At 43.9% G+C, this 25,585-nt stretch overlaps 1 protein-coding gene across 1 annotated transcript in view; it reads left to right on the top strand.

Moving 5' to 3' along the window:
• MCPH1 (microcephalin 1) overlaps positions 1-25,585 on the top strand; it is a 232,917-nt gene that overhangs the window by 22,528 nt on the left and 184,804 nt on the right. Inside the window, 6 exon segments of the mRNA XM_089903583.1 lie at positions 891-978; positions 3,984-4,098; positions 4,645-4,785; positions 5,493-5,636; positions 9,242-9,331; positions 10,785-11,954. Of these exon segments, the coding sequence (XP_089759709.1) occupies positions 891-978; positions 3,984-4,098; positions 4,645-4,785; positions 5,493-5,636; positions 9,242-9,331; positions 10,785-11,954 (1,748 nt within the window).

The following is a 25,585-nucleotide window of genomic DNA, read 5'->3' as shown; positions in this document are numbered from 1 at the left end:
TCAGCTATTATTTGTGTACTAAATGTTGAACAGTAATAGTCTAATGAAATATAGTTGGAGATGGGGTTAGTGGCCTTATTTTAAAAAGACTTAGATTGGTGACATGATTTTGTAAACATGGGAGTGATTGATCTGGGTTATGGAGAGATGAATAAAATGTTTTAAGATTAATGTTTCAGTACTATATGAATCAATCAGAAGAGGAGAAACCATAGCGAAGGAGATCATTTAGAAAATCATTGTAATCGTTTAGATTTGAGCAGCTGAATGCTTAGGAGTGGGTAATGGTCGAGGGATTCCCAAGGCAGGTAGGGAGGTGAAGGGTGATGCAGGAGGGGAAATGGCACATGTGAGGACAGGCGGGCTGTGGAAGCAGGAGGTACAGCTCAGGGTAGCTGGGACCGCAGAGCTAGGTCTCCAGGTGATGGTGGTGCCTTGACAGAAACACACAGGAAGGAGAACTTGGTTTTGGAGGATAGATAAGCTTTCTGGCTTCAATTTCTTTAGGACCCTTCTAGCTCTAGATTATTCATTTTATGGCCTGTTTACTCTTAAATTGTGCATTTAATAGCATGTGCTTTATGAGTGCCACACAGTGATCATTTTGGAGTGTTGCAGGTCTCAAATTATTGCATAAAAATTGTACTTCCTGTACCTGCCTCTCATTTCTCTTCTGCTCTTACACTAAAAAACAACAAATAGAGAAGGTTTTGGAAAATTGAATTTGTATTGCCTTTTGTGTTTGGTAATAAATGTACTTATGTTAAAGGACATGTCTATTAGAATGACCTGTGTAGGGATTTCTTTCATTGCTAACTGACACGTGTGCAGATTTAATGTTGTGTGACTCTAATAGAACATGCTCATGACCGTTCGCTTTGATCACACAGATGCAGGACAGCTGGAGTGCACATCGATGAATCGCTGTTCCCTGCAGCTAATCCCAATGAGCACCTACCAAGCCTAATGAAAAAAAAAGTAAGTACGGGACTTCAGTGTGGACTCTGGCAGTCATCAATTTATTCATTTTTTTCTTCCTAGAAAAAAAAAATTTTAGAAATATATTCAAGAGTTGTCTTAATATTGCTATTGATTGTATTATTCTTCTCACACAGCATTTTTTAATGAGTTATAGAGCTTACTTTATCCCATGAATGCTTTGATGTAGTTTGTGATAAATGGAAGAGACTGTTTGCCCAAAGGAGAACTAAAAGTTGCCAAGAAACTAGCACCCTTTCAGGTGCTCTGGTAACTACTTCAGGATTCAGGTTCTTAACATCTGTAGTAAAATACATTTGATCTGTTTGGCTGGAAAATCTCAAAAGTCTGAGACAGAAATAGCTAAGTGTACACAGTTATTTATTACAGAAAATCTGTGCAAATATAAAGATGCTGCTTTCCTCTGAGGTCTGGTTCACGTTTGAACCACAACCCTTTTGGTTTTTTATTATTTAAAAGTTTTAATTGATTTCTGTATCTGAGGGTAAACTGTTCGCTGTGACATCAGTCACTTTATTGTCATGTGAGAATCCCTGTTGGAGAGAAGATTTACAGACTTTCTCCACACTGAGTGAGGCAGAGGAGAGCTGTAGATTAGGGAAGACATTCCCATGGATGTCTCCAAGTTTTCTGAAATAGTAAATCCTGTGTCTCCATCACATTTCATCTCAGACAAGCTGGAACGCACCCGTGCAGTGATGGAAACTCACTTGTCTCCATCCAGATTGTGTCGGACGGTAGTGAGATGGAGCGTCTCATGACTGTGATAGACCAGCGGCAGCTGGTAGTACGTTGAGTGAACACAGATCAGACATATCGTTCCTAATTTCCCTTCCCTCAAAATAAGCACTTTTCAGTTTGACTTGGGTCCTTGCTGATCAGATGGTCTTCAGTACATGTGCTTTGAGTGAACGAGGTTCTACTACGTGTACTATTTGGTGGGTTGCTTTTTCTTCTTCACTTAACCGTGTGTTTTCATGTCAGTGTGTGTACATGGCTCCACTTCCTTCTACTTTGTGTTAAACAGCGTGAATGTGTCTTGGATTCATGCACCCTTAGATCATGGGCGATTTTTACGAAGTGTGTTGTTTGTGTGATGTATTTGAGTTTATTTCTCCAAGCGGAATATCTAGAAAGGGACTTACATTTCCACCAGCAGTGCACAAGGGTACTTTTTCTTAACACTGACCAATGCTGGATGTTAGTCATCTTTTAAATTTTTCCTAATCTGAAGTACTAATAATGTCTGCTCGTACCCTTCACCACTTAAGGTTTTATTAGTCCCTACAAGCATTCCCTTTCCTTCCTTTCTCCAAATGCAGTTGCAGATTAAACCTGACTCCAGACCTTATTCTTTTGGTCTTTGGGGAGGGTCTCTGCTTCGCTCCCCTCACTCTGCTGCCAGCCTGACCCTCTTGCTTGCTGTTCTTCAAACATACCACGTTTGTTTGTGTTTTAGAGCCATTGCATTGCCTGTCCCTCTGTCTGGAACACACTTCCCCCCATCCATCCACAGATGGTTCTCTGACTTCCATAGGGCTTTGTACTGCTGGTCCTTTCTCACTAAGCGGTGGTTCACTCCCCTGTCTACAGTGGCAGGTCCTTCCCACCATGCCAGCCATCCTGAGCCCCCGGCCTGCTTTTTCCTTATTGTAGTACTTGCCCCTTGGTAACATACTGCAGAAGTGCGGGCAGCCAGACTCTCGCGAAGACCCCAGAACCCCGCGTGGCAGTGCTCCCGAGTCCACAGAGCGCATGCTGGTCCCCTGCCCCTGTTCTAACTGCATTACCTCTGCCAGAGACGGGGCCCTCCCACTGGTAATGGGCAGTGTTCACGAGCTTTGGGGGTAGAAACTCCCCGAGCACCAGGGGCCCATAGTTACAAAGCAACACTGTTAAATTAGTGCCTTGCATGCTTTCCAGGTACTTCGGCAAAAACAGTTCAGGCCAGCTCCAGGCCTGCTGGAACTAATCCTCCTGACACACACACACGATGTAGTTTACTTATTTGTCATGTGTATTTTCTGTCACTCCTTCATAGAGTATAAGCTCCCTGATGCCGGGATCTTTCTTTGTTTCAAGACCAGTGACTGACACACAGTAACATTTTTGTTAAATGATGAATGAGTGCATTACTAACAGATAGAGCAGGGTGCTGAACAAGAGCCCAGTGTAGCAGCAGCCTTGAATGGCTAAGAAGTTCTTCCTTTAGACCGGGACGCATGTGAACACACTTGGGCTGGACGCCTAAAGAGGCCTGGACAGAAGACACGCTTCCCTAGCGTCCTTCAGAGACCCTCGGGTGTAGGAGTAACTGTAGGTGAAGTCGGTGTCAAGCTCAGCTTTTGTATTTACGGTGGCAGCCTGCCCAAATGGGCTCTTCCGCAGGGGACCTGGGGGCCTGCGGTGTAAAAAGTGCTAGGAGACATGAGGACGGTAGGGTGAGACGGTGACCCGGACATCACGTGTTCGAGGTTTCCTCATTCCCTACACTTTGGACGTGTGGTCACAGGTTTTGTTTTTTACTGGCTGAATGGAGTTGCTGTGATGTAAAGACAGTAAGACAAGATTAAATTATGGTTCTCTTCTTTGGTGGTTATAAAATAATTACTTTCGTGTTTTATTACTGTGTCATGACTTTTTAGGGAGGGGGGAGATAGACATAAAAGTAGCAAAAAATAAGGAAAAGGAGACTAATTTTGTTTAAGAATCTTCATGGAAACTAAGAATGCTGGGGTCCTGAAAATGCCTCAGAAAACATAGCTACTTAGTGTGTAGCTCTTTATTCAGTCTGAAAATTCTGTCCATATTCTTACAGTTATAGGAAGAATAAACATTACAAATTCACATATGGTGGAGAAATATCTCTTTAAGTAGATTGTATTATGGATGTTACAAAAGATATCAGGAATGTGTATGGAAGGGTTCTTTTCCTGTCTTACACAATCGCAATACAGTATTATTTTTATGTCCTTTTTGTACAGCGCAAGTGTATGCAGCCCAAAGATTTTATTCCTAAAACACCAGAAAATGATAAAAGACTGCAAAAGAAGTTTGAGAAAATGGCTAAAGAGCTGCAGCAGCAGAAAACCACTGCGGGTAAGCTGAGAAATGCAGGTCAGTCCCCGGTGCTTGTGTCTGTACTTCTGCAGCAACAGAACTGAGCAGAACCTTTAGCCTGCGCAGTGCCGCACGATGCCTTTCCAGAACATTGGCTGAATCCTTTGTTCTTGCGCTCGGTCATCCCACTGCTTGATGAGTCGAGTCTCTCAGTGCTGTGCTGGTGCCTCCCTGACAAATCCCACATGACCGTCTGGTCTGCTGCCCCAGACAGACGTGGAGTTCTCCTTGGCATCTGTCCGCCCTGGTGCCTGTCACCCGCCTGGACCCCAGACCTGCTCTGAAGTGGTCTCCCAACTCCTCCTCTGCCCTCTTCTCCCAAGCCTGCAGCACCCCATGTGGGTGTCCGGCAGCTCCTTGGCTGGCCTTCCAGCCGCTGTGTCCTTAGCCTCCACCTCCCTGCTTCAGTCAGAAGGGTGTACGTCCGAGCTCACGTGGCCGCCCCACCCGGGCTTTAACGGTCCTCAGTGTCGTCCTAAGGAAAAGATACTTAGGGTAAAATCCTGTACTTCACGTGTCCTGCAGCCGACCACGTCCTATCTGATCTGCCTGTCCTGCAGCCTCACCTCAGCTCTGCCCCTCTCTGCTGTCAGCCTTCATACCTCTGCCATTTGGCCATCTTTCCTGCACCAGTGATAGTGTATTTGGAAAGAATTCAGCAAAATGGTAATGATAGCTTTAAAAAAGTTCTCTTTTTAGACCAAATTCATGTCTGAATTGTCTTTTAAAAACTACAACTATAAGGTATTAAAGATTCAACTAACGTATGTCTGCATATTGCCAGAAGTGCAGTAAAAGTTGTGCAGGCCTAAGAGTTGCAAAGGAGAGGCTATTGAATGATTTGTGGTTTGTTTTTTAAGGGGGCGGGGGGGACAGGTGGTCAGGGTCCTAAAGTTCTTTCATTACCTGCAAGGTGTGGATTCCAGGAAGCACACCACTGTTCACCCCACCACTGAGCCCCTTACTTCACGGCCCAAGGATCCCCTGACCTCCTTCCTGCCGCCGAGTTCACGTGCGGGTCTATGTGTGTGTCTGTCGAAAGGAGGGCAGGAGGAGGGCTTCCCTGGTGGCGCAGTGGTTGGGAGTCCGCCTGTCGATGCAGGGGACACGGGTTCGTGCCCCGGTCCGGGAGGATCCCACGTGCTGCGGAGCGGCTGAGCCCGTGAGCCGTGGCCGCGGGGCCTGTGTTCCGCGGCGGGGGAGGCCGCAGTGGTGGGAGGCCCGCATACCGCAAAAAAAAAAAAAAAAGAAAAAACAAAAAGGGGAAGAGGAACCCATGGAGTAGGGGACAGGGGTGTCCTTAAGAGGAATCATATTGTTGAAGGAGGAAGGCATTTTTTTGAGATTAAAACTGGATTTTTGTTTCTTTTCAGATAATGATGTTCCTGTTCTCTTGTTTGAATCTAATGGCTCCTTGGTGTACAGTCCCACAGTTAAAATCTGCAGTGGCCACCACAGTGCAATGGAGAAGAGACTGCAGGAGATGAAGGAGAAACGGGAGAATCTTTCCCCCACCTGTAAGTGACACTCCATACGATGGAAATTACAAAGTAGGTGAATAAATTGTGGAAAGGGTTTTTTTTTTTCCCTTTACATAGCTGTTTTAGTTAATTTAGATTATAATCATTTTTTTTTACCTCTATCAGCGTAGACTTTGTTGATATTTTCTTCCAGAAAATCTTATGCTTTATTAAGATTTTTAAAGAGTATATTGGGTATGTAGTTTTCTCCAGGTTTAAAATCCTGTTGTTCCTTTGTAATTTTTCATATATTTGGGATTTTTTTTTAATTAATTGGGCCCCTCTTTTGAAGGAGTTTGCTTTAGATTAAGTAATGCTTCAGTTTGTTTTCCTTTATTTCTTTTATCTTGAAAGTTTTTAAGTAATATACAGAACGTTGACCGGTAGTACATCGTTTGTAGTAAACATCCATCTTGGTTCCCACCTCATTCTCCTCTGCCCCTGGGTAACGCATGTTTTATGTTGATGTGTTTCTCCAGATCTTTTTCAGTGGGTCACACGTCTGTGTACACATGAAAAAGATAAGACTTCTGTATTTTCCTCTGTGGTGGTGTAACTTTTCTTTACCTCAATTGGATCATGGCATACCTCTCATTTTCAGCTTTCTCTTTTTACTGAAGAGTGTATTGGTGTGGACCTGCATCTTTTTTTATTTTAAGTTTTAAAGATGTCGCATAGTAGTCTAGACTTTTGATATTGAATCATCCGTCTGTTGCTGGATAGCTTTCCATTTTGTCTTTCTTTTTTTTTTTTTTAATTTTTGGCCTCACTGTGCAGCTTGCGGGATCTTAGTTCCCCGATGAGGGAGGGGATTGAACTGCAGGCCCCAGGAGTCCTAGGCACTGGACCAGCCAGCGAATTCCCCCAGTTTTTCTTTATTAGAAACAGCGCTGCAGTTTTTATTCTTTTTAACTACACGGTATGGTGGTTCTTGTTCTTTTGTAACCGTTTTCCTCTCTGGACATAAGGCTTTCCCCCCCACTGTTTACTGTTATAACCCACACGCCAGTGGACATGCTTCTATATGAATCTTTACGTTCCTCTGTATTTCATGTATCGCAATAATAATTCATAAAGGCAGAATTTAAAAATTTTGGTAGATATTGTCACATTGCCCTTCAAAAAGTTTGTGTCATTTTACCCTTTGCCAGCTGTTTATAAGAACTGCAGTTTCACACCCTTGGGAAACTAGGTTAAGATACACGAACTCTGTTGTTTGTCATAATGCAGTGACTTTTGCGAAACAGAAATACTATGTTTAAGGTAGACAAATCTGCTCTGTCTGTCTTTTCCTTCTGGCCTCTAGGATTCCTGTGACGCTTAGAACTCCTCCACCACAAGCTTTCAAAATTGTATTTTCTGCTATTACTTGTATGGTTTATTTTTAAGGTTAGTTGTTTCATCTGTCCTGAATTTATATCTATATTTATGCAATGGGCATGTGTATCAGTTAAGGTTAGTTGTGGCCGCCGATAACGGATAAATGCAAAAACCAATGGCTGCACTTAGATAGAGTTGTGTTTCTCCATCCTGCCAAAGAAAGAGGCAGGCAGGGTTCGGGGAGGTTGTTCTGTGGTGTCTTGGAGAGTGGGCTCCCGACCTCCTGCCTGGCTTCCCTGGAGCCAGCTCCCTGTGAGCAACCTCACCAGCTCCTGCCGCTGCCGCTGCCGAGCTCTGCTGGCCAGAGCGCAGTCCTGTGGCTCTTCCTGCTTGCAAGCTAAGTGCGACCGTGTGTGGCCCAGGAGCTACAAAGGCAAAACACCACTCTGGATGAGCCAAGAAATACAATACAGTTCTTTGTGTTTGTACATCTAATTTAATCTGCCAGTTTAATTTAAAATGGGCAGTGGCATTCAGGATGGCATAGCTAAGGGGAGTGCGGTAGTTTTAGCCTAGGAAGTAGGAAACAAAATACAAGTCACCTGCAGGGCACTGCAAGCAAGACTGAAGAGTAGTCTTAACTAGGGTGTGTGTCTGCACTCATAAAATCAGGCTCTGTTGCAAGAGGCAGGTGGGAATGGCCATTGAGCTAGGTAACTAGCAGTGTTCCAGGGGACTGTCCAGATTGTTTCGACAAATCATTATATATGTGTGCAAACTAATTTGCCTTGAACTTTATTCCACTACTTTACAGTGTTAATTCTGCTATGTAACAGCCTCCCGCAGTTAAGTTTAAATTCAGCAGTTGAAAATGTTATCTGTGTGCTTACCTTTCTTATCTTGGTTTATTCTCATTTTCTAATCGTTCGCCCAAGTTTTCTCAGAAGTGTATCCTTTTAAGTCTCCTCAAAAAACATCTCTGGGGGGGCTTCCCTGATGGCGCAGTGGTTGAGAGTCCGCCTGCCGATGCAGGGGACACGGGTTCGTGCCCCGGTCCGGGAGGATCCCACATGCCATGGAGTGGCTGGGCCTGTGAGCTATGGCCGCTGAGCCTGCGCGTCCGTCCGGAGCCTGTGCTCCGCAATGGGAGAGGCCACAGCAGTGAGAGGCCCGCGTACTGCAAAAAAAAAAAAAAAAAAAATCTCTGGGGACTTCCCTGGTGGTGCAGTGATTAAGAATCCTCCTGCCAACGCAGGGGACACGTGTTCGAACCCTGGTCTGGGAAGATCCCACATGCCGCGGAGCAGCTAAGCCCATGTGCCACAACTACTGAGCCTGTGCCCTAGAGCCCGCAGGCCACAACTACTGAGCCCACGTGCCATAACTACTGAAGCCCGTGCGCCTAGAGCCTGTGCTCCACAACAAGAGAAGCCACCGCAATGAGAAGCCCGCGCACTGCAACGAAGAGTAGCCCCTGCTGGCTGCAACTAGAGAAAGCCCGCGCGCAGCAACAAAGACCCAATGAGCCAAAACTAAATAAATAAATTAATTAATTATTAATTAAAAAAAAAATCTCTGACCGTGAGACCGAGATCTCTCTCTTGTCTGTGCTCTGTTGCATGCACAGCCTTTGAAGGTGATGCCTGTGGCCTTAGCTGTTGAATCGCTGATCTCCTGGATGTTTTTCTGTGAAGCCCCCGCCCTCCGGACACTTGGGACTGCGTGGTTCTTTGTTGCTGGGGCCATCCTGTGCCTGGCAGAGTGATCCACAGCATCCCTGGCCCCTGCCCACTAGATGCCGGCAGCATGGCTCACTGTCCACCGCAGCCCCACCCGCGACGTCCAGCAGCATCTGCAGGGGCCAGGCCGCCCCTGGTGGAGAACCACCGCTCTGGTCATAGAGGCAGCTGTCTGTGGTCATCATGGGAAAAGCCTTGATCGTTGAGAAGTGAGACTGACTGAAAGGTTCTCTACCCGTATCGAGCTTCTGCTTAGGTCTAGGCCGACCGACTTTCCAAGAGCCCTTCCAACTTTTATTATCCTAGGATTCTGTGCCTTTTTTATGATATGATTTGTATAAATTATATTTTAATGATTCTCATCGTCTGTAATGGATTTGAGTAAGAACTCTAGAATAGCACGTATTAGGAATAAGTCGTGTGTGTGTGGGTGGGTGGGTGTGTCAGTGCCACAAGAGTGGAATGAGTGCACCTAGTATTGGCTTCATCTACTGCCAGAGATCAGAGTTGTTATTTAATGAGGAGTTTTGATTATGTTTTCAGCTTCCCAGATCGTTGAAAAGTCTGACGATAACACCGTTAACTCTCTGTGTGAAGCATCTTTGAACCTTTCACATGATTCTTTGTGTTCAGGTAAAATTATTTTCACAAAAGCTTCATTTTGTGCATGGTTTATTCTTTAATCTCTTTGGTGTGTATTGAAATTATTTGCCCACGTATCTTAAGTAATCGCCATCTTTTTATTTCATACTTGATGCATGTGTTGCCTATAAGTTGGAAACAAGTGACAACAGTAACTAGCTCAGTTTCATCGTTGGCTGTGCTGTGGGCGCTGCTCGCGTGTCTGTATCTCGTCTGATTGTCCCGTTAGCCCCATGACGCAGGCCCCGTCGTTGTCCCCCTCCTGCCGGTGAGAAAGCCCGGCCAGCGAGAAGTCAGACAGCTCGTAAGAGGTCACACCATTTGTGAGCGGCTGAGCCGGGCTTCGAAGTAGGCAGTCTGACCTCAGAGTTTACTCTCTTATGCTGTGTCATGCTGCTTGCCAGCCTTTTGAAAAGTGAGCTAAGCTTATTCAGCTGCTAAAATTAAACACGTCCTATGTTTCCAGCTGCTGACTTAGAGACACGCAGCACCACCCGCCCGCTGGGCTCCTCTCTGCTCCCTGGGGGCTGCCCCTCTCCTCCCTCTTTAAAAGTAGAGCCTTAGTGGTGTCAGTCAGTAAGTTAAGACATCTCTGTTGCCTCTGGTGTGGAGATCCTATAAACTGGGGGTCCTCCATCTGTTCAGCAAGCGCCGAGCTCCTATCAGAGGAGCCAGTGCTGGGCCAGCGGCTCCAGATTCCAGAAAGCAGTGTCTGTGCTGGGGGCCTCTAGGCTAGGGAGGGGGGCAGATAGGAGTATAAGCACAGGGCGGTGATACACATGCTCTTAAAGGAATTCTGTGTAGCAGAGGAGGATGTGCGAGAGCAGAGCTGTTGAAGTCTGGGAGGATTTGCAGAGGTCTGACGTCCGAGGTGGGTTTCGAAGGAAGGGTAGTGTTTATCCAGGTTAGAGCGTGGAGCAGGGGAAGTGTAAAGGCAGCTTTCGGGAGCTGGGCAGAGCTTCGCGTTACCCTCAAGAAACGTGTAGGAAGGTGCGTGGAGAGCCAGAGCCCTGAGATGTGCCAGGCGGCTCCTGGAATATGAATACAGAGTGAGGCCTTTGGCAGGCAGCAGGGAGTCTGGGCAGCCGAGTTCATGGTGGTTGACTAGAGCCTGAACGCAGTGGTCCTTCATTCTCGGACTCCTGGCCTCCTCGAGGCCTCAGTGACGGGGTGCGGACGCTGTTTGTGGAGCGAGGCGCCCGGGTGTGTGAACATGCAGAGCAGCACTCCCTCTCCGACCCCACCTTGTTCCACGCGCACGGGGAAGCCCGGGTCCCCTGGTTAGAAACGCTGGCCAGGAGTGAGAAGCGGGTGTGGGTGGCGCCCTTCTGAGGCAGGAGCCGTGCTGAGGGAGGGTCGCGTTATCACGTTATGGGCGGACTGAGAATTAGTCTTGCGATAATGTGAGCCATTAAAAAGTTGGCTCTCTATTAATGTTTTCCAGAGGACTCCTTTGCTGGTGTTCTACACTTGTCTTTTGATGATCTTTGTGGGAGCTCTGGATGTGGGACTCAGCAGAGGAAATTGGGAGGATTCCTTGATGCAAGTAAAAGCGCTGCGTGTGCTTCCTCAGCTGTGTTGAAAACGAGAAGTGTCCGTCCGCCAGCATCTCCCGGCTCCTTTGGTCAGTTAACCCTTCACCAGTCCCCCGGCAGTCTTTCCAAGGGAGACACCCACCGGCAGGGGGTTGCTGCGGGCCAAGTCATCACCCCCGACGTGAAGCCAGCACGGGAGCCGGCTGAGGGGGTGTTTGATGAGAAGAGGGGCCTGTCTCCTACGCCATCTGTAACAAAGGAGCCCGCCGGGGGCCCTTCATGTCCCCAGAGCCCCTCAGCCACGAGAAGAAGGGTGTCGGCGAACTCCAGTCCACCCCCGGAGGAGAGACTGAGCAAGAGGCGGTCCCTCAGGTGGCCCCCCGCGCCCCGGCTACAGCTGGAGAACAGCCCGAAGTGCGCCAGCAGCTCTGCCGTGGAGACTCTGGGCCGCGGGGAGTCCTCATACGATGATTACTTTTCTCCCGATAACCTCAAGGAGAGGGACTCGGAGAGCCTCCTTCCCGGGATGCAGCCGCCTGCCGGCCCTGCCCTGCTCCACTGCATGAGGAGCCTTTCCAGGAGAGAGAGGACCAGCCTCCTGGAAAGGGCTGACTTCTCCTGCATCGGCAGAAGCCCCAGGTCAGCCGGTGGTACCGACTCAACGGTGAAGGCTGGCTTCCGTCTCCAGAAGCCTGCAAACTACGGAGCTGATCCGGGCTTGAGCAGCGTGACTTCTAAGGAAACGCCTGCTGCTGAAGGAACCCCAGGGGACTGTCCCTGGGCCGAGGCTCGGGGAGGGGAAGACACCCGCCCGGGCGGGAGTGACTCTCCCCATACCCTCAACGGACTCAGTCCTCAGAAGGGACTTCGAGGTGATTTTACTTCTTTAAAAGGAAGCAATAAAGAAGTGAAAGGATGGATTGACATAAAAAGCACACAGAAAGAAGATACTCCTTCTAAAATGGTGAATTCCCCTGAAGGTGAAGCACAAAGTGACGATAAGCTAAACTTTGTAGGCGACTGGGATGTGGAAGAGTCTGCAGAGGCAATGGAAGAGTTACCCTGAGGATGCAGTGAAAGTATGTGAACCTCCTTTACCGGTCTCTCCACTATAAGAATATGTAGTAGTGCGTCCATCTTCCACGTTTATCACAACTTTTTCATAATCAAAATTTCCTTTTTTCCCTTTTATTAAACTTTAAAGAATGTATGTTTGATATTTACAGTGATAAATTCTTTAACTTCTTGAGGAATAGACAGCTTACTGCCCCATGGAATTTCTAGGTTCCTTGGTCAAACCTGTTATTAGGAATACATTTCTCTAAGTCTTATAGGTGAAAAGAAAAGGTGATGTCTGGATGTGTTGTGTGAGCAGTGGACTAGAGTGAGCGCTTTTCCTTGTTTCAGTGCAGCCTGTCACTGCAGCATCACTGTGCAAAGAGACACGTGAGTGGAGGTCTTTTAAAACTCTCAGTTTGTAATGGTGAGGCCGTTTATTTTAGAAGGGAAATTGAGGCGTGTAAGCCATTCATTCTGTTAAGATAAATAAATCTGGAAACAAGTTAATATTTATTTTTGAAGAAACTGGGCAATTTAGCTATGAAGAAATTTTTTAAGTATTTTGTTTAAGTAAATAGTTCATTGTAACAGGCCTTATTAGATTTCTATTTATTTGCTTTAAGCACGTCATTTAAATAGATATATTCCTGTCTGTAATTTAGTTGTAACCATAGTAATGAACTATGTCATAGCAAAAGTAGCAACAATTTTGCGCTTTCTGCTGATAAGCACAGACAGGCTTCAGCAATCAAAAGTGAAGAAATCTTGAACTTAAACCACCTTCACCTAAAGATTGGGTTAAAATTTCGATAAGGCCAAGTTTATTCTTCATTATTTCTCTACTCCTTGAATCATTTTAACCACCCTTTCCAAGTTGGAGAAGTTATATGGATTGAAATATAATCACGGATGTATTGCATATCTTTTCCTTGGGTATGAACTCCCCAAAATCATCTCAGTAAAAGAATTTAATTTGTATATCATTAACCTTCTTTTTATGTCTGAGCTTTCTGATATATATAAAACTTTACTATATATTTATAAAATATATAAAATTTGACATAAAACTATATTTTACGTTCCATTAGGGTTAGTATGTGTTTTCAAAATATTTATTTTAAAATCATGTCAAGCCTAACATTAATATAAAACAGTGAGTGTACGGAATTATTTTGGTAGCTAAGAATATCCCGTTCTTGAAGCTTACATTCTCGTTCTCAGTTTTCATCTTGTGTATTCTTTCAGCTTTTGAATAATGCTTAATGACATGCAAATATAAGTCAAGTAAAAAAAAAAAAATCTGCTTCCAGGTGGTGTGAGCACTCTGCAGCCCCAGAGCTGTGCACAGTGTGATGGTCCTGCTCTGGGGCTCACCGCCACGTCCAGGGCCCCGAGGGGTCTGGGGCACGTGTGGTGAGGGATCACGGGCTGTAGGCAGGGCCCTGGCGTAACTGAATCTCAGAGACGGAATCAGATATTCTGTGTTCCCTAACGTAAGGACATGTAGATTGGTCTTGTTTTACGTCATCCCAAGAGAGAGAAAATCATTGAATTTAGGACAGGAAAAGACTTACCTATTGTTTAGCCTAAACCTAGGTCTTTGTTTTATGGTGGTAAAATAAAGACCCACCGATGTCTTAGGTGGTCCACAGTCAGTCCACCTGGCATCCCACCTCTCTCTGGGAGCCCCACCCCCACCCCAGGTAAAAGCACATGGCCTGCGGGCTACCTTAGACCTTCGTAGATGCTGAAATTGCGAAGCGGTGAAACCCACTCTGTACTCCAAGTTGTACCTCTGCAAATCTTTTATGTTGCAATAAAAGTCTTTTTTCAATTTCTGTTTCCGTTCACTTTTACTCATCACCCTTGTCAGTGTCTAAGATAGATAGTGTGCAGCAAAGGTTGTGAGAAGAGGTTACAAAGACACTCAGTGATACACGTTAACAGAACAAGAACGGAGGGAGAAACTTCTGATTTTTAGAAAAACAATAACCTTTGAAATCATATTAACCAATAATTGTATTCTTTCTAAGCTTTTCATTCTCTAGTTTCATAAAAATACACAAATACATGCTCAGTGTAAGAGAAACTGCTAAAAAGGGTAAAATCATCCTGTCCTACTCTCCTCATCTACCCCTTTTTGTTAGTTCGTTTAACAGGGGTTTTGTGCACCTGTCGTGTCCCGGGTTCCCTTCTAGTTCCCAGGGAGACGGCAGAGAAGGAGGCAGCGCCCCCGCCCCCCAGAGGTTACATCCTAGTGAGGAGGAGGGGACAGCAGGTGTACGTCAGCATCATGCCAGGTAGTGCGCCGCGTGAGACAAGGGCGCTGGTTAGGTTAGGGAAGGTCTCTCGGAGGAGGTGACCTTGGCTCACAGGCCTGGGCATGGGAGAAGAGGTACCTTGTGGCTGGGGATCATGTTTCAGCCTGAGGAAGCAGCAAGTGCAAATGTCCTGAGGTAGAAAATGCCCACAGGCGCCGCAAGGAAGCCACCATGGCGACAGCTCTCTGGGCTGAGGGAGACGAGACGGGCAGGAAGTACAGTCAGAGAGGCCCCGACAAGCCTGGGGTGGCTTTGTTTTGTTTTCAAGTGTGATGAGCCACGGGCGGGTTTCAAGCAGGGAGTAACCAGTTGTGATTTTTGTTTTGGATGTAACCCTGGGAGTGTCTGCTAGAGGCAGTCAGCCAGCAGTTGTGTTTCCTTCCAGACATTGTGTGAGTGCGTGTGTGTGTGTACAAACACACAAGTGCAAGAAGATGTTTAGGGGGATTTTATCGCATACGTAGGATTACATTATCCTATTGCCTTAAAATCTGTTTTTTTGAAAAATACGTCGTTTCTATATCAGTATCAACAGAGCAATAGGTCTACCTCATTTTAAAATATGTTTCAGGAGTCAATGAAATTTTTCTGTAATGAGTCAGATAGTAAATATTTTAGACTTTGTGGACCAGGAGGCAAAATCAAGGTACATAGGTAGTTATACAATGAGAAAAAGACATTTTTACAAAATTTTTATCGGCTAAACTGAAAGTTGAGTATAACTTTTTTGTAATACAAGTTTTTTGTAATACAAGTCTAATGAGAGTAGAATTCTACTTTGGGGGAGGAATAACTTAATTGGGGTTCAGATTGAGTGATCTCATCAAAATTGATCGCTAATGTTTATTAAGGCTGACGTGTAATAAGATTTTATGTATTTCACCTTTGAAAATGCCGTTTCACACAGATAGCCTACCACTCCCAAAGCAGGCGGTTTTCATCGAGCACATGTTGCCTAGGAAAGATCTACAGGCTTTTATTAGTGTCCGCTGCGTGTGCCCTGTAGCAGGTCCTCCCGGAGCAGGTGAAGCTCCTCCGCTGTGCAGTCGTGTGGGGTTTGAGTAAATCCCCTTTGCTCTTGCCTCAAGGTCTGCAAAACGTTGCTGGAACTGGAGCTTGCTCGTGGGAGATACATCCACATCAAATTAGCACGACAATGGAGATCTTCTTGTTTTAACTTCTGGCACCGCAGGACAGGAAGTATGTAAAAGCTGCTAGATGTCACTTACGTGTGGAAATGGCTTTCCACCCCCTGTGGCATTGCTGACCACAGCTCTTCGGATGCCCACCTGAGGTCGGTTTTCACTGTCAACTAGGTAAAGCCGATTCATCATCCTGAATTAGCGCACAGCTTGGCTGATGCTCGTTTCTCAGTAACAAAGGTGGCTGGAGTGGTCCCATGGGTGCCACGTGGCCACCGGCAGGAGCAGAAGGAAATCCTTTCCACACCCACGCCCTCACTGTGGTCCTTGGTCTGAGAGAGGCTTTGCTGTGGATGATGGGATTGCATGTCAGCACAGACACGTGCTTTATCTAAACAGTTTGGCCATGTCCAATTATTAGGTTCTCTTTGATGAATCATAGTCGCCAGTAGAGGTTGATGAAGGCTAGTTTGGCCTGTTCTGCAAGCTCTGTCTACCAGCTCTTACTGAAAGCAAGTCTCCAGACACGGAGATATTATAAAACATGATTGGCATGCAGATGGGGAACCGTCCACAGATCAGACCTGTAAGCTGAAGTCCCAGGTCTTGTCCTTTAAGTTAACTGTCTGTACCTGATCTGAAAGGTTTAGTAGAGGCAGACGGGATTCTCGGGGCTCATTTCTGGAAACTGGGCAGCATCAGGCCACTAGATAACCCGCAGCCCTGCAGTTTCTTATAGGACCATTTAGGGACCAAGTCTTGGATATGACCCCTGGGTACCAGCTATGGCACATGGCCTACTCATGCGTGGGTAGGAGGGCCCTGTGACATTTTAGCCAATCCATGAATTTAACTGAGAAACATTCCTGGCATCCATTACTCTGATTAACAAGCCGACGATATCACCAGTTACCACTCATTTCTTTCATCCATTTTGCCGGTTAACAAAGCATCTAGTATTGGGCGGGAGGGTTTATAGGAGTTGTCTCTAAAGTGTGATGTTTCTGTGAGCTCACCACTACTGGCGGGGGTGTCTTGATAGGGAAGCAGTAGCTCACGTACTTCATGTCACGCAGTCTGTGATGAAATGTGCTAACCTACAGCCTTCACGACACTGTGTTGCTCTGTCTTGGTGCACTAATCCTTGGGACAGAAATGGCAGGAGGGGTCTGTGCTGGCTTTGGTGGGTTTGTTGGTGGTCACTGCCTGTGTCTCTGAGTTGGGAAGGATTATGAGGCTTGGTCTTGGCTTTGAAGGACAAGGTGACATGAATAGTAGTGTCTGCTTGGAGAAGTGATTGACATGCTTCAGTAGCGGGTTTATCTGGATTATCACTTTAATTGGTGGAGAATTACAGGCAAAAATGCTATAGTAATTGTCTGTAGAAGGTATTTTGTATATTTCTTCATTTGTAACCCCAGGCAGGGAATTGCTTTTATAATTTCAGATTTGTTTTGCAGCCTTTTGAGAAAGTGATAATCTTATTTTGATGTAATTGATACATCTCACTGAAGTCATCAGCAGATATACCATTTTCAGTTGAATTAATTAAAACTATTTCATACATGTTTTACGAAAACAAAGCCCAGCAAATTATAGGCACTTACATATTCTTATTCAGTGTAGAACATTTTGTATATTCTGAATATTTCTTCATTTAAGAGAAAGTATGATTTACTGTTGTACCAAGTAGGTAGGCATACGTGTACATGTATCCCTTAAGTATTTAAAATTGAAGATTAATTATTGTACTTCTGGATAATTCAAGTAAAATACAAATATATTCAGAAGAGTGTTTCTCCACGCCCTCTTCTCCAGAACCTGCCAGACCACTCACTGGAGGTAAGAAATCCTAACAGCTTGACGTAAGTTACTCAACCTATGTGGCTACAAGGAGGATATTAGAACCCACTGATAATTTGACTGCTTGATTTGTTTATTTGTATATTTATTCATTTATTCGCTAATCACCTATGTCCAGCACATAAGCACAAGGGGAGTTAATGATGTAAAGCTCTGTCCCTTTCCCTTCAGGAGCTTAGACATGCAGGGAAGACGGAGTCAAGTTAATCCATATACGAGGATCAGGCAATTCAAAAGATGGAGAGATGACCCCCAATGGGAGAGGTTATATGGTATTAAAACTGATATACGTATTTAAAATCCAGATTTTAATTATCTCTACAATGATTATAAAGGAAAAGATTCCACATCATCTTTTGAAGATCATCATTAGATTTTATTTTTGTTTTCTTGGTTAACAAAGTGAACTTGATATTTTAGCAGATGAATGTGTGTGTGTGTGTATTCTCTTGTCACCTGAGTATTGCTTGTATAGAACTTGTGAACTGGCACGTATCCAAATCCCAAAAGTATATATGAAAAGGATTTTTCTTGGGTGTCTTTTAAGGCTCTTTCCACAGTTTTAATATTCTGCGTTCTACATTGTTCTTAAATAATTCATTATTCAGATTTTAGGAGCTCAGAAGAAATTTCCCACTGGGACCGCGTTAACATTTTCTATTGATTAGTATACGCCTTTATTGTTAAAATTATAGATTCTTAAAAATCAGCCTTCAGAAGCCTTTTTTTCTTTGATATAGTTGATCTTAGAGTGGCTTGTATCTGTAAATATTAATTGCTTTAATATATTATTAGTAACAGTATTACTAGTCTTAATTCTGTGTCTTGGAAGTAGGAAAGTAGGCTGTGCAGGAGGATAGATTGTTGGGAATAAGTTTATTTTGTATTTCTCTGCCCTGGACAAAACATGGACCAAGTTTCTTTTCTTTTTTATTTGTAACATCTTCATTGGAGTATAATTGCTTTACAATGGTGTGTTAGTTTCTGCTGTCCAATATAGTAAATCAGCTATACATAAACATGTATCCCCATATCTCCTCCCTCTTGCGTCTCCCTCCCACCCTCCGTATCCCACCCCTCTAGGTGGTCACAAAGCACTGAGCTGATCTCCCTGTGCTGTGCGGCTGCTTCCCACTAGCTAGCTATTTTACATTTGGTAGTGTATATAAGTCCATGCCACTCTCTCACTTCGTCCCAGCTTCCCCTTCCCCTTCCCCGTGCCTCAGGTTCATTCTCTACGTCTGCGTCTTTATTCCTGTGCTGTCTCTAGGTTCGTCAGGACCACTTTTTCTTTTTTAGATTCCATATATATGTGTTAGCATCCGGTATTTGTTTTTCTCTTTCAGACGTACTTCACTCTGTATGACAGACTCTAGGTCCATCCACCTCACTACAGATAACTCAATTTCGTTTCCTTTTATGGCTGAGTAATATTCCATTGTATATATGTGCCACATCTTCTTTATCCATTCATCTGTTGATGGACACTTAGGTTGCTTCCATGTCCTGGCTATTGTAAATAGAGCTGCAATGAACATTGTGGTACATGCTTCTTTTTGAATTATGGTTTTCTCGGGGTATATGCCCAGTAGTGGGATTGCAGGGTCATATGGTAGTTCTATTTTTAGTTTTTTGAGTAACCTCCATACTGTTCTCCATAGTGGCCAGTATCAATTTACATTCCCACCAGCAATGCAAGAGGGTTCCCTTTTCTCCACACCCTCTCCAGCATTTACTGTTTGCGAATTTTGTGATGATGGCCATTCTGACTGGTGTGAGGTGATACCTCATTGTAGTTTTGATTTGCATTTCTCTAGTGATTAGTGATGTTGAGCATCCTTTCATGTGTTCGTTGGCAATCTGTTTATCTTCTTTGGAGAAATGTCTATTTAGGTCTTCTGCCCGTTTGGGTTGTATGTTTTTCTGATATTGAGCTGAATGAGCTGCATGTATATTTTGGAGATTAATCCTTTGTCCGTTGCTTCGTTTGCAAGTATTTTCTCCCATTCTGAGGGTTGTCTTTTCATCTTATTTATGGGTTCCTTTGCTGTGCAAAAGGTTTTAAGTTTCATTAGGTCCCATCTGTTTATTTTTGTTTTTATTTCCGTTTCTCTAGGAAGTGGGTAAGAAAGATCTTGTTGTGGTGTATGTCATAGAGTGTTCTGCCTATATTTTCCTCTAAGAGTTTTATAGTGTCTGGCCTTACATTTAGGTCTTTAATCTCTTTTGATTTTATTTTTGTATATGGTGTTAGGGAGTGTTCTAATTTCATTCTTTGACATGTAGCTGTCCAGTTTTCCCAGCACCACTTATTGAAGAGGCTGTCTTATCTCCATTGTATATTCTTGCCTCCTTTATCAAAAATAAGTTGACCATATGTGTGTGGGTTTACCTCTGGGATTTTTATCCTGTTCCATTGATCTATATTTCTGTTTTTGTGCCAGTACCACACTGTCTTGATTACTGTAGCTTTGTAGTATAGTCTGAAGTCCGGGAGCCTGATTCCTACAGCTCTGTTTTTCTTTCTAGGATTGCTTTGGCTATTTGGGGTCTTTTGTGTCTCCATACAAATTGTGAACTTTTTTGTTCTAGTTCTGTGAAAAATGCTATTGGTAGTTTGATAGGGATTGCACTGAATCTGTAGATTGCTTTGGGTAGTATAGTCATTTTCACAATGTTGATTCTTCCAATCCAAGAACATGGTATATCTCTCCATCTGTTGGTATCATCTTCAGTTTCTTTCATCAGTGTCTTCTAGTTTTCTGCATACAGGTCTTTTGTCTCCTTAGGTAGGTTTATTCCTAGGTGTGTTTTTCTTTTTGTTGCAGTGGTAAATGGGAGTGTTTCCTTAATTTCTCTTTCAGATTTTTCATCATTAGTGTATAGGAATGTAAGAGGTTTCTGTGCATTAATTTTCTATCCTGCTACTTTACCAAATTGATTGATTAGCTCTAGTAGTTTTCTGGTAGCATCTTTAGGATTCTCTATGTATAGTATCATGTCATCTGCAAATGGTGACAGCTTTACTTCTTCTTTTCCGATTTGGATTCCTTTTATTTCCTTTTCTTCTCTGATTGCTGTGGGTAGAACTTCCAAAACTATGTTGAATAAGAGTGGTGAGAGTGGGCAACCTTGTCTTGTTCCTGATCTTAGTGGAAATGCTTTCAGTTTTTCACCATTGAGGACGATGTTGGCTGTGGGTTTGTCATATATGGCCTTTGTTATGTTGAGGAAAGTTCCCTCTATGCCTACTTTCTGCAGGGTTTTCATCATAAATGGGTGTTGAATTTTGTCGAAAGCTTTCTCTGCATCTATTGAGATGATCATATGGTTTTTCTCCTTCAATTTGTTAATATGATGTATCACGTTGATTGATTTGCGTATTTTGAAGAATCCTTGCATTCCAGGGATAAACCCCACTTGATCATGGTGTATGATCCGTTTAATGTGCTGCTGGATTCTGTTTGCTAGTATTTTGTTGAGGATTTTTGCATCTATGTTCATCAGTGATATTGGCCTGTAGTTTTCTTTGTTTGTGACATCCTTGTCTGGTTTTGGTATCAGGGTGATGGTGGCCTCGTAGAATGAGTTTGGGAGTGTTCCTCCCTCTGCTATATTTTGGAAGAGTTTGAGAAGGATAGGTGTTAGCTCTTCTCTAAATGTTTGATAGAATTCACCTGTGAAGCAGTCTGGTCCTGGGCTTTTGTTTGTTGGAAGATTTTTAATCACAGTTTCAATTTCAGTGCTTGTGATTGGTCTGTTCATATTTTCTATTTCTTCCTGATTCAGTCTTTTCAGATTGTGCCTTTCTAAGAATTTGTCCATTTCTTCCAGGTTGTCCGTTTTATTGGCATAGAGTAGCTTGTAGTAATCTCTCATGATCCTTTGTATTTCTGCAGTGTCAGTTGTTACCTCTCCTTTTTCATTTCTAATTCTATTGATTTGAGTCTTCTCCCTTTTTTTCGTGATGAGTCTGGCTAATGGTTTATCAGTTTTGTTTATCTTCTCAAAGAAACAGCTTTTAGTTTTATTGATCTTTGCTATCGTGTCCTTCATTTCTTTTTCATTTATTTCTGCTCTGATTTTTATGATTTCTTTCCTTCTGCTAACTTTGGGGTGTTTTTGTTCTTCTTTCTCTAATTGCTTTAGGTGCAAGGTTAGGTTGTTTATTTGAGATGTTTCCTGTTTCTTAAGGTAGGATTGTATTGCTATAAACTTCCCTCTTAGAACTGCTTTTGCTGCATCCCATAGGTTTTGGGTCGTCGTGTCTCCATTGTCATTTGTTTCTGGGTATTTTTTGATTTCCTCTTTGATTTCTTCAGTGATCACTTCGTTATTCAGTAGTGTATTGTTTAGCCTCCATGTGTTTGTATTTTTTACAGATCTTTTCCTGTAATTGATATCTAGTCTCATAGCGTTGTGGTCGGAAAAGATACTTGATACAATTTCAGTTTTCTTAAATTCACCAAGGCTTGATTTGTGACCCAAGATATGATGTATCCTGGAGAATGTTCCATGAGCACTAGAGAAAAATGTGCATTCTGTTGTTTTTGGATGGCATGTCCTATAAATATCAATTAAGTCCATCTTGTTTAATGTATCATTTAAAGCTTGTGTTTCCTTATTTATTTTCATTTTGGATGATCTGTCCATTGGTGATAGTGGGGTGTTAAAGTCCCCTACTATGATTGTGTTACTGTCGATTTCCCCTTTTATGGCTGTTAGTATTTGCCTTATGTATTGAGGTGCTCCTATGTTGGGTGCATAAATATTTACAATTGTTATGTCTTCTTCTTGGATTGATCCCTTGATCATTATGTGGTGTCCTTCTTTGTCTCTTGTAATAGTCTTTATTTTAAAGTCTATTTTGTCTGATATGAGAATTGCTACTCCAGCTTTCTTTTGGTTTCCATTTGCATGAAATATATTTTTCCATCCCCTCACTTTCAGTGTGTATGTGTCCCTAGGTCTGAAGTGGGTCTCTTGTAGACAGCAAATATATGGCTCTTGTTTTTGTATCCATTCAGCCAATCTGTGTCTTTTGGTGGGAGCATTTAGTCCATTTACGTTTAAGGTAATTATCGATATGTATGTTCCTATTCCCATTTTCTTAATTGTTTTGGGTTCGTTATTGTAGGTCTTTTCCTTCTCTTGTGTTTCTTGCCTAGAGAAGTTCCTTTAGCAGTTGTTGTAGAGCTGGTTTGGTGGTGCTGAACTCTCTCAGCTTTTGCTTGTCTGTAAAGGTTTTAATTTCTCCATCAAATCTGAATGAGATCCTTGCTGGGTAGAGTAATCTTGGTTGCAGGTTCTTCTCCTTCATCACTTTCACTATGTCCTGCCAGTCCCTTCTGGCTTGCAGAGTTTCTGCTGAAAGATCAGCTGTTAACCTTATGGGGATTCCCTTGTGTGTTATTTGTTGTTTTTCCCTTACTGCTTTTAATATATTTTCTTTGTATTTAATTTTTGATAGTTTGATTAATATGTGTCTCAGAGTGTTTCTCCTTGCATTTATCCTGTATGGGACTCTCTGTGCTTCCTGGACTTGACTATTTCCTTTCCCATTTTAGGGAAGTTTTCAACTATAATCTCTCCAAATATTTTCGCAGTCCCTTTTTTTCCTCTTCTTCTTGTGAGACCCCTATAATTCTAATGTTGGTGCATTTAATGTAGTCCCAGAGGTCTCTGAGACTGTCCTCAATTCCTTTCATTCTTTTTTCTTTATTCTGTTCTGTGGTAGTTATTTCCACTTTTTTTTGGCGGTACGCAGGCCTCTCACTGTTGTGGCCTCTCCCGTTGCGGAGCACAGGCTCTGGACGCGCAGGCTCAGCGGCCATGGCTCACGGGCCCAGCCGCTCCACGGCATGTGGGATCTTCCCGGACCGGGGCACAAACCCGTGTCCCCTGCATAGGCAGGCGGACTGTCAACCACTGCGCCACCAGGGAAGCCCTATTTCCACTATTTTATCTTCCAGGTCACTTATCCATTCTTCTCCCTCAGTTATTCTGCTTTTTATTCTTTCTAGAGAATTTAAAATTTCACTTATTGTGTTGTTCATCATTGTTTGTTTGCTCTGTAGTTCTTCTAGGTCCTTGTTAAAAGTTTCTTGTATTTTCTCAATTTTATTTCCAAGATTTTAGATCATCTTTACTATTATTACTCCCAATTCTTTTTCAGGTAGACTGCCTGTTTCCTCTTCATTTGTTTGGTCTGGTGCGTTTTTACCTTGCTCCTTCATCTGTTGTGTGTTTCTCTGTCTTCTCATTTTGCTTACCTTACTGTGTTTGGGGTCTCCTTTTCACAGTCTGCAGGTTCGTAGTTCTTGTTCTTTTTGGTGTCTTTCCCCAGTGGGTAAGGTTGGTTCAGTGGGTTGTGTAGACTTCCTGGTGGAGGGGACTAGTGCCTGTGTTCTGGTGGATGAGGCTGGATCTTGTCTTTCTAGTGGGCAGGACTGCGTCTGGTGGCGTGTTTTGGGGTGTCTTGGAACTTATTTTGATTTTACGCAGCCTGTCTGCTAATGGGTTGGGTTGTGTTCCTGGCTTGCTAGTTGTTTGGCATAGGGTGTCTAGCACTGGGGCTTGCTGGTCGTTGAGTGGAGCTGGGTCTTAGCATTGAGATGGAGATCTCTGGGCGAGCTCTTGCCGATTGATATTATGTGGGGCTGGGAGGTCTTTGGTGGACCTATGTCCTGAACTCGGCTCTCCCACCTCAGAGGCTCAGGCCTGACACCCCGCTGGAGCACGAAGACCCTGTCAGCCACATGGCTTTTGGGAAGTCTGAGGTTTTCTGCCTGCATTCAGTAGGTGTTTTTCAGGAGCTATTCCTCGTGTAGATGTATTTTTGATGTATTTGTGGGGAGGAAGATGATCTCCACGTCTTACTCCTCCGCCATCTGGAAGCCATGTCCCCTAGTCTTCATGGACCAAGTTTCTCTCAATAAATTTAATGGTTTTCTGAACTGTATGTTCTCATGCTGCCTTCTCTTGGTTTTGCCTCCAGAGAGATCTTCCCTTAGTATCAAAAGTATCTCTTAATCCTGCTCATTTCCATGGGGTGAGGGAAGGTAGTGATTTAACTGGTTGACTCTGAGAGGCGAGTGAGTTCACTTTCTCACCTTGATGTATCAGTATTTGATGATATTGGTGACCCAGACAAATTTCTGAATGGTGAAAATTCAGGCAACATAACAATAATAAACAGCCTGGGGTTGTGAAGTTCTTTTTCTCTGTATTTGATCCTTTTTTGAAAATCGAGGCAGTGAATCACTTACATAATGAAGAATGAAAATGAGGGGAGAAAAAAGAGTCTAGGATCTATGTCTGGTCCTGGACGATTGATAACACCCATCACCCTGGGATATGTCGAAGGAAGAACAGCTACAGGGTGGACCGTGGCACGTCATCTGAAATGTCTCGGGGGCGTTCATGATAGGTGTCTGTTAGGTGGTTGGGTTTATCAAGTTGCACCTCAGGTGGGAGGTCTTAGCAAGGGACATTGAGCTAGGACCCTTCAGTAAAGGATGACTTCATGGGCTATGGTGAAATCACCTTTGAGGCAATGACAGCCCACTTAAGGAGCAACCGTAGCAAAGCGTCTCCAAGAGGTAGGGAGCCAGGAAGATGGGGTCAGTGTTTGCTCACTGATCTGCCTGTTCTCACCTTCCTTGGCAGTCTCAGCTGCTTTGGGTTTACTGATGACGCCCTTAAAGAGAACGTTTTAGTCAATGACTGTAGCTGTTGTGAAATGCTCTTTTAATGTAACCACATAAGAAATCATTTGCTTATATCATTTTGTGACGGCGTGATTGTGAAAACATGTCATTAGCAGTGTCAGTCTGTCTTAAGTTTTAAATGGCTATAATGCGTAACCTGGATCTTTATGTCTACAAGGTGCTTTAAAGCCTGTTTCATTGTTCTCAGCTAGAACTGAGGCAAAATGAGTACAAGTGGGAAACGTCGCATAGCCAATCTTAGCACAAACTGTTGTACGCAGAATGTCCTTTTACGAGCCCTACCAACCCAGCCACTCCAAGTAGGTCTCCATTTAGCTAGCTGCAGCCATCGCCGGGGCTGGGCAGTCACCTGGGACTGAAATAGGACTGGGAGAGGAGTGAAACACAGGGAAAAATATAAGCTTGCTGGGGAGATGGTGGGATCAGCATGTGACTGGTTCGAGCCTCCGAAGGAATCCAGTATTGGGGTGTATAGGTGGGTCAGGACCTGACTTTAAAACATTTTGGGGGCCCAAGTTGAAGATAACTAGTTTGAATTCAGTGAAATACTTAAGCATTGTTGTTCTGCATTTTGTTTTCACTGAGCTAAAACCCC

Source organism: Delphinapterus leucas, chromosome 21, assembly GCF_059928025.1.
Source record: "Delphinapterus leucas isolate spDelLeu-1000000601 "Yukka" chromosome 21, BTC_Dleu_Yukka2, whole genome shotgun sequence".
In the NCBI taxonomy this organism is placed as follows: Eukaryota; Metazoa; Chordata; class Mammalia; order Artiodactyla; family Monodontidae; genus Delphinapterus; species Delphinapterus leucas.
Note: the sequence above shows the minus strand (reverse complement) of the source record. Positions and strands in the feature narration are given on the sequence as shown.